Source organism: Globicephala melas, chromosome 8 (genome assembly GCF_963455315.2).
Source record: "Globicephala melas chromosome 8, mGloMel1.2, whole genome shotgun sequence".
Classification (NCBI taxonomy): domain Eukaryota; kingdom Metazoa; phylum Chordata; class Mammalia; order Artiodactyla; family Delphinidae; genus Globicephala; species Globicephala melas.
In genome coordinates, this window is record NC_083321.1 from 33,971,239 (window position 1) to 33,986,406 (window position 15,168).

The 15,168-nt window shown below is 41.8% G+C and overlaps 1 protein-coding gene across 1 annotated transcript in view; it reads right to left on the reverse strand.

Annotated features, from left to right (window-relative positions):
• Window positions 1–13,354, reverse strand: part of SLC17A6 (solute carrier family 17 member 6) — a 38,351-nt gene extending 24,997 nt beyond the window's left edge. Inside the window, exons 1-3 of the mRNA XM_030864948.2 lie at window positions 12,509–13,354; window positions 9,500–9,752; window positions 7,792–7,910 (exon numbers count right to left, since the gene is read on the reverse strand). Of these exons, the coding sequence (XP_030720808.1) occupies window positions 7,792–7,910; window positions 9,500–9,752; window positions 12,509–12,594 (458 nt within the window). The 5' untranslated portion in view covers window positions 12,595–13,354. The remainder of the gene's footprint in view (window positions 1–7,791; window positions 7,911–9,499; window positions 9,753–12,508) is intronic.
• Between the last annotated feature and the right edge of the window lie 1,814 nt (window positions 13,355–15,168).

Here is a 15,168-nt window from a genome sequence, read left to right on the forward strand (position 1 = left end):
TATAGCCTGGGCTTTCCATTTTTTTTGTTTTTTGCTTTATAATCCATTTCAGTTAAGAAACTCACATAAGGTCTGATCACTGCTTCTTCCAAATAAAGGTGAATAATGTGAAGAAAAATAAAGAAATATTATATTTTATATTAAAAAACTTTTTTAGAAATAAATTCCCCCAAATAAATATTTTTCCATTTTTAAATAAATTTTTGATTTTCTGGCTTGTAAATCTAGGTTATCTATAATATCAGGCAGTATTTATATCAGTATATGTAATATCAGGCAGTATATTTATATCAGTGTACTTATATTTATGTTAATACCATATATAAAAATAAACCATCAGTGAAAATTCTAGCAAATTACACGAATTTTTTAGCAATAAATGAAACTAATATATTGCTTTTGCTGAACAAATAGTCAAACTATCTAATTAGTAATTAGATAAATATTGCTGAACTTGAAGTTCCAAGTAATAAGATGAATCTCAACTAAAATGATATTTTATTCTGTTTAAAGCCCTTCTCCTTATAACTGGCAGCTAAAGTGCTACCTTGAAAACCCACTCCTGGTGCAAACATAAGTAAGTAACTGGGTTGAGAAAGAAAAGCAAAGAAATGTGCAAACTAAATATGAAAAATCTTAACTTTTCTGTGCCTGAAGAACAGGATTAGAAACTGATGGGTGCTCTAAATGTCTCAAAGAACATCGTTACAATTTCTGTGAAATGAAATAAGAGCCATTTGCTTATTAAGATTGATTTTCAAAACGATAAACCACTTGAAAGCTACTTAAAATTGTTGTTTTCCTCATGATTTCTCTTGCAGCAAATGACATACTAAGATGAATTCAATTTGCTTATTTTCAAGTTAAAACCTCATTTTACTTGTTTCTTTTCTGCTTGTTATATACACACACACACACACATACGTACACTCCATATAATATAATCATTTCACACTGTAAGACAAAAAAGGGAAAAGAAGTGTGTGTGTGTGTGTGTGTGTGAGAGAGAGAGAGAGAGAGAGAAGATAGAGAGACGGAGAGAGAGAGAGAAGATAGAGAGAGGGAGAGGAGTTTCTATATTACCAAACGGATTGCCAGAATTGAGAGGCATATAGTATCCCTGATACAGAAATGTTTGGAAAAGCAAATGCAGTTGCTGAGAACCGGCATCACGCCCTGCCTGATGATTAACATTCATTGTGACCCAGAGTGAGTTAGCTGTGAAATTCCCAGTCATCTTCTCTTTCTATGACCCATAGCCACAAACAACCTCACATATCAAGCCCACCCGACAAGGATTTGCCCGGAAGATGTGACAGGAACACTGGTGACTTGTCATTTCTACAGATGATATCTATTTTCCCGGAATCAATCAATCAGTTTCCATTTGCGTAGGGGCTTGTCACTTAACAGGGATCTAGTGTTCCTCACCCCAGGTGTGGCACTAATCCTCTTCTAGAGGGTCTGCAGGAATAGACTGATTCAGGCTGTTTAATGGATTTAATCTAATCAAATCAGGACTCCAGTGCCTCCCTTTGTCACATCTGATGCCCCCATTCCCAAATTAAAAAAGGAATACACAAGCACAAGCCAGCCCTCTGGGTCCCTTGGTACCTCATTATGTTGTAAAAATGACTTCATCACTCATGACAGAGAAATTAGACAGCCCCAACAGTGGCATATGGCAGCGGGAGAATCATTCTACCAGCTGCCCACCTGACTCTCTCCTCCCTCAAAATCACGTCCCTCCCCCCAGAGGCTGCTTCTGCACTGCAGTAGTAGGCTGTGGCAGCCGCAGGGGAAGGCAGACCTAGTAAGGGTGGGAGGAGAGGAGAATGGAAGGAGAGAGAAGCGTGTGTCAGCAAACCACGTGCAAGCCCTTAGGGACCCCTCCTCCCAGATACATCTATTCATCTCCTGGAAAGGGTATTTTCTTTTGTCAGAAGAAAAGAAGGCCTCTTCTGCATTGCCCCAGATACCTAACCTATAGAGCCCACAATGGGAAGATGGCTAGATGTTTGATAGGCAGCTAGATGAGTGAAATAGAGATAGTCACCTCTGGCCCTGAAAGACTGGAGGACTATAAACCAATTCCATCATAGCAGGATGGTGGTCTCTTGCAGCAGGCTTTATGAAAATAATCTGAATTATTTTCTCACCAAAAGGAATTTGCAAATATTTCTCACTGGAAGTGTTAAGAAACCCCTGCTTGCAATCCACGTTACAATGGATAAGTAAGTGTAGAGGAAAAAAGATGATAGGAGAGAGAGGGAGAGAGGGAGAGAGGGAGAGAGGGAGAGAGGGAGAGAGGGAGAGAGGGAGAGGGAGACAGTGTTTGGTGATGAGACTTAAGAGTCTATTTCCAATGCTTATTACTATATATAAAGCCCATCTTCATTATTTTATTTCTGTGAAAGAAAAATGACAGAATAACACCAGTAAAATTATTTCTTTCTGGACTTAAAATATGAAGATGTGTTTAAAATATCTTTGTTCATCTTCCTAAAGATCATTCTCACATTTTCATAATCAGGCAAGCCATATATTTACCTAAAGTATATCAAACTCCACTTACATAAATGCAAATGCACATTAGTAAACAGTTCTATAATCCATGTATTAAAATTTGTTCATTTTTAAGTATAAATCTTCTCTTTTTTATATCAGTAGTACAAACTGAGCTGTATCAATCAAAATTGCAAGGAAGAACCTCTTCTTTCTTGCAGACAAAAGTTTTAAGCTATCCCAGTCACGCTCAAACCTCTTCAATCTTCTAGAAGCTCAAACTCCCAAAGGGCTGCATCAGGAGAAAAAGTTCCAAATACCACGTTTTTTCCTCCAGAAAAATCACACTATTTGTCTAAGTATTTATCAAGTTTGGATTTTGCCTTTTGCAGGGAAAAGAACAGAAGCACTCAGGTTATGGCCAAATAATTTGGGAGCCAGTACACACACAAAAATACAGTATGTTTCTCCTGCCACGAAAATCTAAGAATCCCTTGGGCCTGCTAAAGCCTTCTCTCTCTAATTCGTGGATTTCTGTCCTGGATTTGGGACATGATAGATTGCAGGCACTCATTCAGAGAGCAGAGGGCTCAGCTTGCTACTGAAAGTGAACTTTGCCATAAAGCAAATAATATGAGGCAGGGATGATACATTTCAACATAGAGAGAGCCTGTGGTCATGTATTACTGGACACCTGAGTTTTAGTCACAATCTCTTTGTGACTTTGAGCCAGTCACTGCCTCCCTGATTCTCCATTTCCTTTCCCGGTGGATAAAGTGAGAGGATTGGATTAGATGAGCCCTGTCCAGGTCTAATATGGGTTCTTTCTGTTATAGGGAGTTCACTATATGCTACACATACATGTGATCCTCAGTCTCTTATCTGAATAAAGAACTGTTTTCTCTTTAACGAAAGTCAAGTTAGAAACTCAAGAAATACCTGAAAAGGTAAAATGTTGCACTTGGAACTGAACCCTCTTTGAATAAAGGATAGGGGTGGGGGAAATAATCTTTAATTTTCATCAGAGAAGACTAACCTCAAACTTAAATGGATTTCTCTAAGCACATTTATAATGCCTGGCCAGAATTCAAAGATTGCATGCACTGAAATACTAGCACTCTCTACACTCTTGGCTATAAGTAATTTTTTAAGACAGCCCTTTACAAGCCTTCAAATGAGACTTATGACATTTTCAGTGAACAATAAGTTTAATTGTGAAGTGTGTATGGGAAAATAATTTTAAAGGCAGAAATCTGACATGTGAAAAGAGGTATTTTTATCACAATAGAAATAATCTTTTTGCATTACTAATACTTACAGCAAATTTAAACACAAGTGATATCGAGTGATCACAAGAGGTTTTTTCTTTCAATTTTTTCTGAATTAAGATGTGATTGAAAATAAATGATAACAGCCAACAATTATTGAGTGCCAGGCATATCTAAGAACTTTACACATATTCTCTTAATTAGCTGTCATGATACTCATATCAGGTAGATAGTTTGATTAGCTCCCTTTTACAGAAATGCAAACTGAGGCTCAGAGATGTTAAATAATGTTTTAAGTCATTCAGTTATTAAGTAATACATTCAGAAGTCTGAACCCATGCCATTTGGCTTTAGATCCTGTATCTTAACCACTATGTAATATTGCCTTTTGTAAAAGGTGCAAAACACTTTGTGATGTTTATTTCATTTATTCCACAAGTATCTATTATGGGTCAGGGTCTCTTTGGATAGAGCAGTGTAAATAACAAGGACAAAACTGCTTGCACTCATGGAGCTTACATTTTATTGTAGGAAGGCAGTTATTTCTTAGTTATAGATCAGAAAGAAAAATAGCGGTATGATAGCTGGCAATAGTGTTACATAAATAATTAAAGCAGAGTTGGGAAGTCAGGAGGACAGAAGCAGAACAGGGAAATTTTTTAAATAGGGCTTAAATAATATTGCCACCTAGACAGAGGCAAGAAGAGTCTTTGTGAATACAATATCATCCATTAAAAATATAGTGTTGACCAAACTTCCTTTGGTAAATCTGAACCTCTTTGGTTATGCCTTTGTAAAAATTGTGTTGTTTCTCCCACTAAATACTTGACCAGGTTCCTCATCACTCTCTAAATGCAAGATAAAGATAGTTTTTTTAGCAATTTCACGTTCATAAATTTTTGAGTTACTGTAAGCCCTATGCTCTTTATTGTTTAAAGACAAAATTAATTTGCCTCCAATACCTTCTTATCACTGTATTAAATGTTCTCATCTTAAACATTACAGATTTTGTGAGGAATCTTCCTTTGATTCCCCACTCTAAAGCCCTCCATGGATTTGACTAAATTCTCTGGCCCAGGATGTGCATTAGCCCTTTAAGGAAAGGCAAAAGAAAAAAATGATGCAAGAGGTCTCCCTGAGACCCAGTTTCCTTTCGCCGCTACTCTCCCACCTTCTCTCCTCATTGAGCAGGACAGCAAGCATACTTAGAATAGGACAAGAAAAAGGACCAAGAATCTGTATTCTGACCAAGAGTAGGGCTGCTTTTGCTTAATCCATGAAATGGAGAAGCCAAATTATCATTTGTTTTTCATTGAGAAATCTGCCAGGAAGTGTAACCAGAAGCCCTTCTCTCTAGAGGAACTGTCTCCACACACTTCAGTTCCTCTGCTCTAGTTCCACCCACAATGCTGATGGCAAACACTTTCCAAAATGAGTTTCTTTTACACCTAGAGGGAAAGGACTCTGTCCCCAGTATCTCACTCAAGGGAAATCTTGTTCTATTATTAAATGATCTATAGGGAAGGGAGAATGGGTATACAATGCCTGTAGGTGGAAAACTGGTCTTGCTGTGTTGTTTTTCACTGTTTTTGAAAAAGGAAATATACATCTTTCAAGCAAATTCTAAAAATCTTTAAAATTTTGTGTTAAAAAAGTCTTCCAAGATAAAATTCTATGTAGCATGTATAGGACTAATTGGACATTCACCAACTTGTCAATAAAGGTGTTTCTGGGTGATTATGTTATTTATGATTTTTTATTATCCTCTTTTTAATATATTTTTATTCGATATGTAATACTTTTATAATCAGAAAAGGGAATGTTATACATTTTAAACCTGTTTTCACAGGAGGCTGTATATTTCTCACTGTATGTTTTGTAATATTATTTTCAAAATAAAGCAAGTATGTAAAAATCTTAAAATGTGATAAGGAAATGAATCTATACGCTTCTATCTGTTCACAAGATTTTACAATAAATTTTGACTTTATTTTCTCAGCCTTGGAGAATACAAAGCATTGTGTATGAAAATATTGTTTCTCTTCCCTAAATATCCACTTAAAGGTAAGGTGATTTTGGATTCAAATAATAATTCTAAAATTCAGAAAATTTTTCCCTTGAGGAAAATCTACCAAACAAATTAGAACCTGAGTCAACGTCAGTCTTTTCTTTACTAAACATGACACAAATGCTAGCAATGAGCTTGATTTTTTTTTTTTTTTTTTAACTAAGAAAACCTGTTTACTGACCTCCCAGTGTTAGAAAGAGGGAATGCTGGAGCATCCCTGGTGTTTTTTCCTGGCAGGAAAATGTTAGCATTTTAACATTTGGCAAGCTGAAGGTTTTGACTCTGAAAAAAGACTTAAAGGCACAGCCATTATATTTTTATTTCACATTTTATTGAGTTTCCTTTTTTCTTTTTTGGTGACTTGTTGGATGTTTTCCCAATGAAGTGAAAATATTTTACATATGTATGTTTGGAGTATCTTTCTGGGAAGTTTGTTTTGCTTTAGAAAATATTTTTAGGAAAAAGAGAGATTCAAGACACTGCATTTTGGATATAAAAGTCAAAACTCTAACATGTTCATTACCAGTAATATTCCTTTACATTTTTCTGCCTTATATCAATTTTTAAAATTTATCCCATCCATAAAATTGGGTTCTCTACACAGTTAATAATTTTCAGTTTAAACTGATTCATTTTTAAAAAGAATATTTTTTTCTCCTGTTGGGTCTGAGTATTAACCATAATCATGTCAAGGTAAAGATGATATTCAAAAGGCACTATTCCTAATCTATTGCACTCTCCTCTCGACATTTTGAAGGCCAGACCAAAAATCCTCACCCTAGGGGCATTAAGCCTAAAATAAATTTCCAAGAATCTCTCCCTAGGCCTTGGAGATGACTGAGAAATCTTGCGCAGGAAAACACCTCTGGTGAATGGATTGTAGGTGACAAAAGCCAGGGAAGGGGCCTTGGAGATTTCACTGAGGGATAGGGAGCGACCAGTTTAGGAAAGCAAAGAGGAGATCAAGACTAGAGAGGTGCCCAGTTCTAGATTACTTCCCAGGAAAACTTGACCTTTTGCGGGGAGCGAGAGGGGTGAAGTCATAGGTACAGGGTCTGAAAGAAGGCCCAAAGTCTTTATTTGGGATCTCTATGTAGCAATAACTGAAAGGGCGGAGTGCATCTTTTCTTTCTCAGCTTAACACTTAGATTCAAGAAGCATTTAGTTTTATTTATCAAAATACACACAATGAAGCAAATGAAGCTGTCTCTCACAGTCGGCGTGCCAGGCTGTGCTCCTTGACACCCTTATCCCATCAGTCCTTTCGCCTCGTATTTCGGGGTGCCTCTGCAGGTGGCGCTGGGGGCACTGCTGAGGGCTGGCGCTAGGACCTCGGCTGCAGCCACCACCGCGGCCAGGCTGGAGGCCTCTGGCAGCAGCTGAGCGCCTTCCCCACCCCCGCCCCTACTCAGCAGAGCTCATTAACAGGTGGAGTCGCACCCGGGGCGCCTGAAATCCCGCCTGGCTCCATAGAAACAAATCCTGCAGACCCAGAGCACCATCTGGGCGGGCTGTTTTTTGCGCTCTACGGGGAGGTCAGCATCACACGGAGCAGGGGCACCCGAAGGACGTGCACACCAGAGCGCAGTGACGCCCCCCATCCCTTTGTGCGCTCGGCGGCGCCGTCTCTGCTCCCCGGCTCCCCGCCTGGCCTCAGCTCCTAGCAGCCACGGAGGCACGTCGACCATTTCTCGAGAAGCAGGTTACGCCAGGGCAGGGAGGCGGCGGCGACAAAGTGCGCCCGCCGTGGAAAACCCAAATCCTTTGGGGCGCCTTATTCTGGAACGAGGCACAGTGTTCGAGCCCCGCGAGTGGGTTCCAGGGTACTAGGAGACCTCGCCCAGGAGTTCCCCAACCCCGCGGGGCCGTCGCTCCTGCCCGCGGCCTCCGCTGCCCCTCGGAGGGTATAAGTCCCACCTCCCCGAGCCCCCGCCGGGCCCGATGCTTTACCTGTTGGCGGCCAGCCGAGAAGCGATGTAGCCGCCCGGAATCTGGGTGATGATGTAGCCCCAAAAGAAAGAACCGTGGATCATCCCCACGGTTTCCGGGTCCCAGTTGAATTTGGCTTTCTAGGGGAGTAGGAAAACAAAACAAAACAAAAAACAGGTGGAGGGAGAGAGTAGAGTCAGTGCTTGGGCTGAAAATTCATGTTCAGTAATTCTCGGTCGAACAGCCCTCACCGCCCGGGGTACTCCCAGCATTCTGAGCATGGGGGTAGCTTAATTTTCGTTTCCTAACAAAATTGAAGCTGTATCTTCTTACGGAGAAGAAATGCCTCTTTTAACTGAAAAACCGTGCTCGTTTGAAATGGATTGTGATTAATAGCGAAGTTGGGCGCCCTGGCTTTGCTCCCCGACGACTGCCAGGAAGGTCGGATCGCCTCTGCGAGCGAGGAGTCATCAGGGCTCGAGTTTGGGAAATGAGGACTCCCCACGAAGGGATTCTGTTCGCTGGCTGGGGAAAGAGACACCTGACGCGGGTCCATTTAGCCGACGCCGACCACGCAGTAGTGGAATCGCTTGGAGAATGGAACCCAGCTGGAGAAATTCTGAGGAAGGGAGGTGGGGAGCTTGGGATGGAAGGTGCTGAAGTCGGAGGACCTAGTAGGAAGGATGGTCCCAGCACAATGGGGATAGGCATAGGCCAGAAAGATTTGGAAAAGCCCGGGGAAACTGGGGGACTCAGTGGAGGGGAAGGGGCTGTTCAGAGGTGGTCAGAAGAGCGGGAGAGGGTGTGTCTGAAGGTCGGGGCCTAACTCCGCCCTCACCAGCCTGGTCCGCTGCACAAGGTGAACCTTACAGTACACTGGGGAGAACTCTCTGCGCAGGAAAGATGAAAGAGCCCTTATCCGGCCTGGGGAACTGAGGACCCTTATTTTTCCCCCCTTTGAATAAAATTATGAAACCAAACGCACTTTGCACTGTTTCCCGGAATACCCAGGGCCCATCAGCGCTCACAGCTTCCCATCCACAGCCCGTCCCAAATTTTGCATCCCAACCCCCAACCCTCGCTCTGCTTGGCTTACGTTAGCTCAGATCACTAAACAGGAAGTCGGGGCCCACGGGTTTCTGTGACCTTGACGTTGACCCTCCTCTCCCTAAGCGTCACCCAACGCACATCCTAAGATTACGGGACTGGCTTCCCCGTGACCCCGAGACTGTCCTGCGCTGCATCGGCTCCCCTCCGACAGTCAGGTGGGACGCTCCTAAAGACCCCTCGGCTAAAACTGCCGATGTGTGTGCACAGTTGTTTGATTTGTTTTTCGGTTTCGTTTCATTTTGGTTATGGAGAATGTTGGCGAGAATCGGAAGCCGGGGAAAATTATAACTAACCTGCTGCTCTATTCTTCCGAGTAAAAGAAAATAGTTCGATTTAGATTTAGCGGACAGTATTAAGGACCAATTCCTTGTATAAAGTCACTCTCCTCAAAAACCTAGTGAGCCAGATGTTTTATTTTACACTTTGCAGGGGAGAAGAGGAAGGCCCAGAGAACAGAAGAGACTTGCTCCAGCCTGAAAAGGGCTTGATTATACTGTCGCGTCCCAATCTAGAAGGGCAGTGCTCGAGGGGCCGGACAAGCCTTCCTCATTCAATGGGGATAGTGGGGCTCAAACAGGTGAAGTGGCTTTGCGAAACCACAGGGCCAGCTGTTGCCCACCTCCTTGATGACCTTGCCCCCGCGGTGGATGGTGCTGTTGTTGACCATGTCCACGATGGCCACGCCCAGGTTGCAGCGGATGCCGAAGGAGATGCAGAAGCCCAGGCCGCTCATGATGGCGATGATATAGCGACGTGGCAGACCGAAGCACCTGCAGTCGCACAGCGGCGCCTTCTTCTCAGGCACCTCCAGGGGCTTCCCATCCTCCGTCAGCTCGATGGTCTCCCCGGTCTCCTGCTTCTTCTCCAGCACCCTGCGCGGCACACCGTGGGGAGGCAAGGACGCCACGGGTTAGACACCCCGACGCCGGCCCTTTCCCAGTTCCCAGGACCGGTCAGGACTCGGGGGATGGGCCCTGACCTGCTTCCCCTCCCTCAGGGGTTAGGGGACTGGGGCGCCACCAGACTTCAGGACCTCCCGGGCTCTCCAGCCTTCTTCCAGGCTCCCTCCCCGCGGCAACATCTCTTCAACTTTAATATCTTCTGTCCTATGGCAACCAGTGCCCATTCCCTCGGGATCCACCCCACAGCGTCTTGATTCACGTACACCGCCTGAGCCTAACTTTCTTGCGGGGTCTGCAGTTTGTGAGGGTGACCCGAAAGGCGCCTTCTCAGCGCCTGTGTAGACACCTCCCGCGTGCAGTGCTCTGCCCAGGCGACAGCCGCTTTCATCCAGCCACCCAGCCTCCCGAGGGCTGCTCCCTGGTGGGCGGGCCCAGGCACAGTCCTGCACCCACGCTACTCCTTCCTTCCCAGCCAAGTTGAAGGTTTCCGGGTTGAGGACACCGGGATCCAACCCCCTCCCCGCCAGCTAAGCCCTGGAGCCCCTGGCACCAAGGCCTGTCCCGTCCGGTGCCCAAGCGGAGAAGGTCTGTGAACGCTCTTTCAGTGTCACGCACTCTCCTTCCCCTTCCTCCAGCTCCTAGGATGCCAGTTCAACATTTACTCTCCTGTTACACAGCTTACTCTTTTATCCCTTGTTACTTGAGTTTGAAACAAAGGCCTCCACAACATATGGCCGACACCTAAGATTCCTACTGCCAGAACATGAATAATTAATTATTCACAATCTTGTGTCACTACTATCTCAGTTACAAACACCGAAAAATGTCATGGACCCATTTCCAAAGAAGTAAAATGAGACTCCCAGATTATACCAATGCACCCGCAAATCAACTCTGGTAAGATGTTCCACACCAAGGTAGAAGATCTCACATTTATGTTTCGTTTTGTGTTTTTTAACTTGCATAGTATTTCCTAAGATTTCACCCCACTGATTCAGTTGCTTTTAGGCTTTCCTCCTTGTGGGGAGGGGAAAGGGGAAAGCAGAGTGATAGAATGGTTTTACTAAAAGCTGATAGTGTTGTTTTGGTCCACAATATATCAGCGAAATTTCTGTTTAAAAGAAGAGGAATGTGAAGGGTAACACACCGTGGACCCTTGAGATGGATATTTAAACAAAGAACCTCTCCGTTTACGATTTGCAGATGTTTTCCAATCCACCATATATCTTTTTTCTATGTGTGCCCCTTTAAATGATTATATCCACACACAATTGTTTTCATACCCGCAGGTAAAGCGAATGAAAATTTTAGATCAATTTCAAGAATGCATAGCTTGGGAGACGGCTGTCAAGCAATTTGAGAACTACCAGAAAAAAAATGTCAAACTTCCAAATTCTACAAAATACCAACTGGGGAAACACCATAACTGCATTTGCGGCTATGTTAATACTTATTCCTAAAGCCCAATTCCAATGTTAGCGTACAGAGCAATTTATTCTAAGAGAGAAAAATTCAACTAATGTGATTTTTTTTTCATATTGGCTTCATGTGCTCATATATGCAAAGTTAAACTCCGCACCTGAACTCCCCACCTGATGGCAGTTGAGCTGGGAAAGAACAGCTCTTTCCAGGGCAGCTGCGGGACTGCAGGGCCTTTGCAGTATCTACTGCCGCATAGGTGCATGATGGTGCCTACAAGAAGCCCACCAGGACCAGAGAGATTTGGAAAATTGGGAGGTGCCTTGGTCATTTTCTTTACATATCCTATACATTTCCAAAGGCTTCAATTTCTCAAATGCAAAAATTAGCGCTCTCTTAGAATCATTTATCCTTTTGTTTCTGCCCTTCTTGATTTTCACATTATTAAGAAAATGTGTATTCATTTAATATCTTGAAAAAATTTAAAGTTGTAAAATTTACAGAATAATTAGTATAGTGACTACAGGGAGGATTAAAATTTTAAATCATTTCTAGTACTTCCAAAGTCATTTTGCTGGTTATTATTATGGCTTTTCTTAAAAGCACTGTGACATTTCCCATGCAAGAAATAGACTTCTAGGAGAGGTCAAATAATTTAAAATGCATATACATTGTTTCAGATTTAAAGAGAGGAACTATTTCAGCTATCAATTATTGATATATTTTGATTCTTCTTCCTTCAGTACAGAAGGAAGATTCCACTGGGGGATTCTCTACTCAAGTGGTTTTAAAGCTGAGACCCAGCTTTCTTTTCACCACTACTCTTTGGAATTTTATTGTTTAATTTTTTAGGTGGTTGTGTTTTTTATTCATTTTTCTGCATTAAAGGAATTTAATTTGGTGTCACTATAAGCAACAAAAGAAAGGCTCTTTGAACAGGTGCAGGTCATTTCTTAATTGTAAAGGGGATAAATCCTCGGTAGGAAAGGATAAAAATCTGCAGGTACCAAAACAAAAATCACACACACACACACACACACACACACACACACACACACACACACACACACACACACACACACACACACACACACACACACACACACACACACCAGACAGGTTAATTTAGTGCAACATTCCTGAATTACTAAGTAGGTTTCCAGAGCAGCCCCGCTTCAGCAATGAGCAACAAAAAAGATTTTCCGAACATATTACAATCTCTCTAAGCAACCAGGACTTAAGGAAATAGCTCTGCAGATTTTTTTTCATGCTGAGTCCCAGGCAAACAGAGGTTTGCTTTTCCTTACCTGTAGATCTGGCCGAGGGATTTTCCAGCAAAATTCTTTAGTCCCTCTTTTCCTGGGGTCAAAATCCTTTGTTTTACCGACTCCATTCCTGCAAAGCGTGGTGTCGGCTCTTGCCAGATTTAAATAGAAATCGCTAGGAAAGGGGAGAGTTGCGCATATTGTCTTAATCGCTTAAGGTAGTTGTAGGTTTTTTCTTCTCAGCAGAACGGTATCGGTGTGCCTCTTGCAAGAGTGCGAGTGAGAGAGGGGAGGGAGAGTGAGAATGAGAATACAACAGAATAGCTGCATGCAACCCACGGGTTTCCTAATAGGAGAGTTGGTAGACACAATCAGAAAGTCTCATTGGAAGGGGAGGATCCGGTGGCAAAGGGCGCACGCAGTGCCATGGTATTTGGGCGGGTGCAGATGAGTCCTTGTCCTGGAAGTCAGTCCACTGGAAAACAATGTAAATTCCCGGTTTTGAAAGCCTTGTTGCTGTCAAATCTTCTGCCTTTTAAACGTGGGCGGAAATACCACAGAACCCTTGTGTAAGGACAAAGTCAAAAGAATAGTACTTTTTAAAATGGTGCCTTTGCGGTAAGGAGCAGAGCAATTCCAAAACTCATGGGAGCATCTTAGGTCTCAAGTGAGCGATACTGCTATAGTTTTTCCTCCTTGCCCACGACCTCCTCCCATCACGCCGGCGCAAACTCCGCTCTGCGGTAGTGTCGAATTAAGATGGAGAAAGCTTGCTGCTCTTTGAGGACGTGAGTAAATAACAGATACACGGTTCTGATTTGAGCAGCGTCAGGGAAGATTTTGTTTTCAGCACCGCTGACAGAGCCCGTCTGGGCGCTTCTCGGAAAAATTGTTCAGCACCAAGGACAGAGTAAGTTTCAGGAAAAGGGGAGGTTTCTTTTGGCTGGCCAGGTTGCCAACTTTCTAGGGGAACTGGGAGGATGGCCCTGACCAAAGACTATACTGGGGATCTTCAGGAATGGATGCTATGGAAACCAAGTGAGAAGATGTCATCATCGCCAGGGTTTGCAGGGAGCATCGTGCATTGAGCTCTGCAAAAGAGAAAGACTTTATTAAAAATTGACAAGTTACTTCTAGTTTCCTATGTTTTGCCCAGCACGCTGATGCCAGCTCTGACAGTGTTGCAGGGAAGGAAGATTACAGCACATTTTACTTATGTTTGTGTTATTTGGGGCACCGGGGCTCCCTTGAATATAAAATATATGTATACAAAGTGCATAATTATATTGTTCCTGTGTTTTGTTTTAACCCCTGATAGGTAAGAAAAAAAAGGAAGGAAGAAAGGAGGAAAGAGAAGGAGGAAGCAAGAAAGAGGGATAGAGGGAAGGAGGGAGGTGGGGGAGGGAATAGAGAAATAATTTAAAAAAGAATAGTTTTCCTGTGTTCTTGGTTAAATAAAAGAGAAGCAGTTTAATATAAATTCGTTGGAATTGTATGCTTCTTCACTTAACTAATTTTCAGCACACTACTGAAATACCAATATACTGATGAAATTTGTGGCTATACCTTGTGCTTGTTAACAAATTATCATTGATTATATTTTCAAGATTTATTTAAAATTATTTATAATCGTTTAAAATGTAATTTTTATTTTGTACCATCTTCTCCTAAAGCAGAACTACAGAGAGAAATTCATGTAAGATATTTGCTTTCACATATATAGGAATAGCATCAATGAATCTATTTCATTAAGCAAAGCAAGAAAACAATGCAAGCTTAATGTTAATTATTAATGCATTTGACATGAATCACGAACCTCTTAGATGAAATTCAGGCAAATAGTTACAAAACAGATTGTCCTTGAAACACATTCGCAAAGTCGAAATCCTTCAATTTCCTTTAAGCCAACAGGGGGAGTAGATTTTTCTTAGGGATTCTGTTACCGCATCTCAGAAGTATGGATCTAAGTACAGAATCATGTAAGAATATTACCCAAATAGGCCAAATAACACAATGAATATGCATACACTGAATGGATAGCTGAAAAAAATTTCAAAAGTAGCTAAAACTACCATTATTAAATTTAATATTTATCAAATTATATTTTCTATGAATTATAATAAAGAAAAGGATACCGGAAGCATCTTTCTCTTATTTTGTTGTGCATTAAAATATATATTTCCTATTACAATACTGAACAAGATTTTTCTAAAACTCTGGAATGCCTCGAAATAGTATCTACCCCCAAGGTGATCAACTGTAAAAAGGGAAAAAAGAAAACTCATTAAACTACCTTCCTCCAAACAAAAGATTCAAGCTTGTCAGGACTTGACTCATCAAGTGTTTTTCAAAATATCTAAGTTTTTCAAATCTTTAGTGACCAAGTTCATTAAATTTAATTCATTTGGGATATCCATTATTTTGAAATTCCAGAAAGTTATATAAAAAATAGAAGTCAAAGAAATATCTGTGAAGCTATGATGGTGACATAAAAATGATTTTTCCAAGCATTCCTGCCTAAGTTTCACCCGAAATGATTAGAGATCTAAACCACTGGCAAACTTGATTGCTAAGTCATGTGTGTGTGTGTGTGTGTATATATTCATATATACCATATATATGAATGATACAAATCCAACACAAAAGCATTGTTTGTAGAGTAAAATAATTACATTCATCTTATTGAAATCAATGTCATTTGG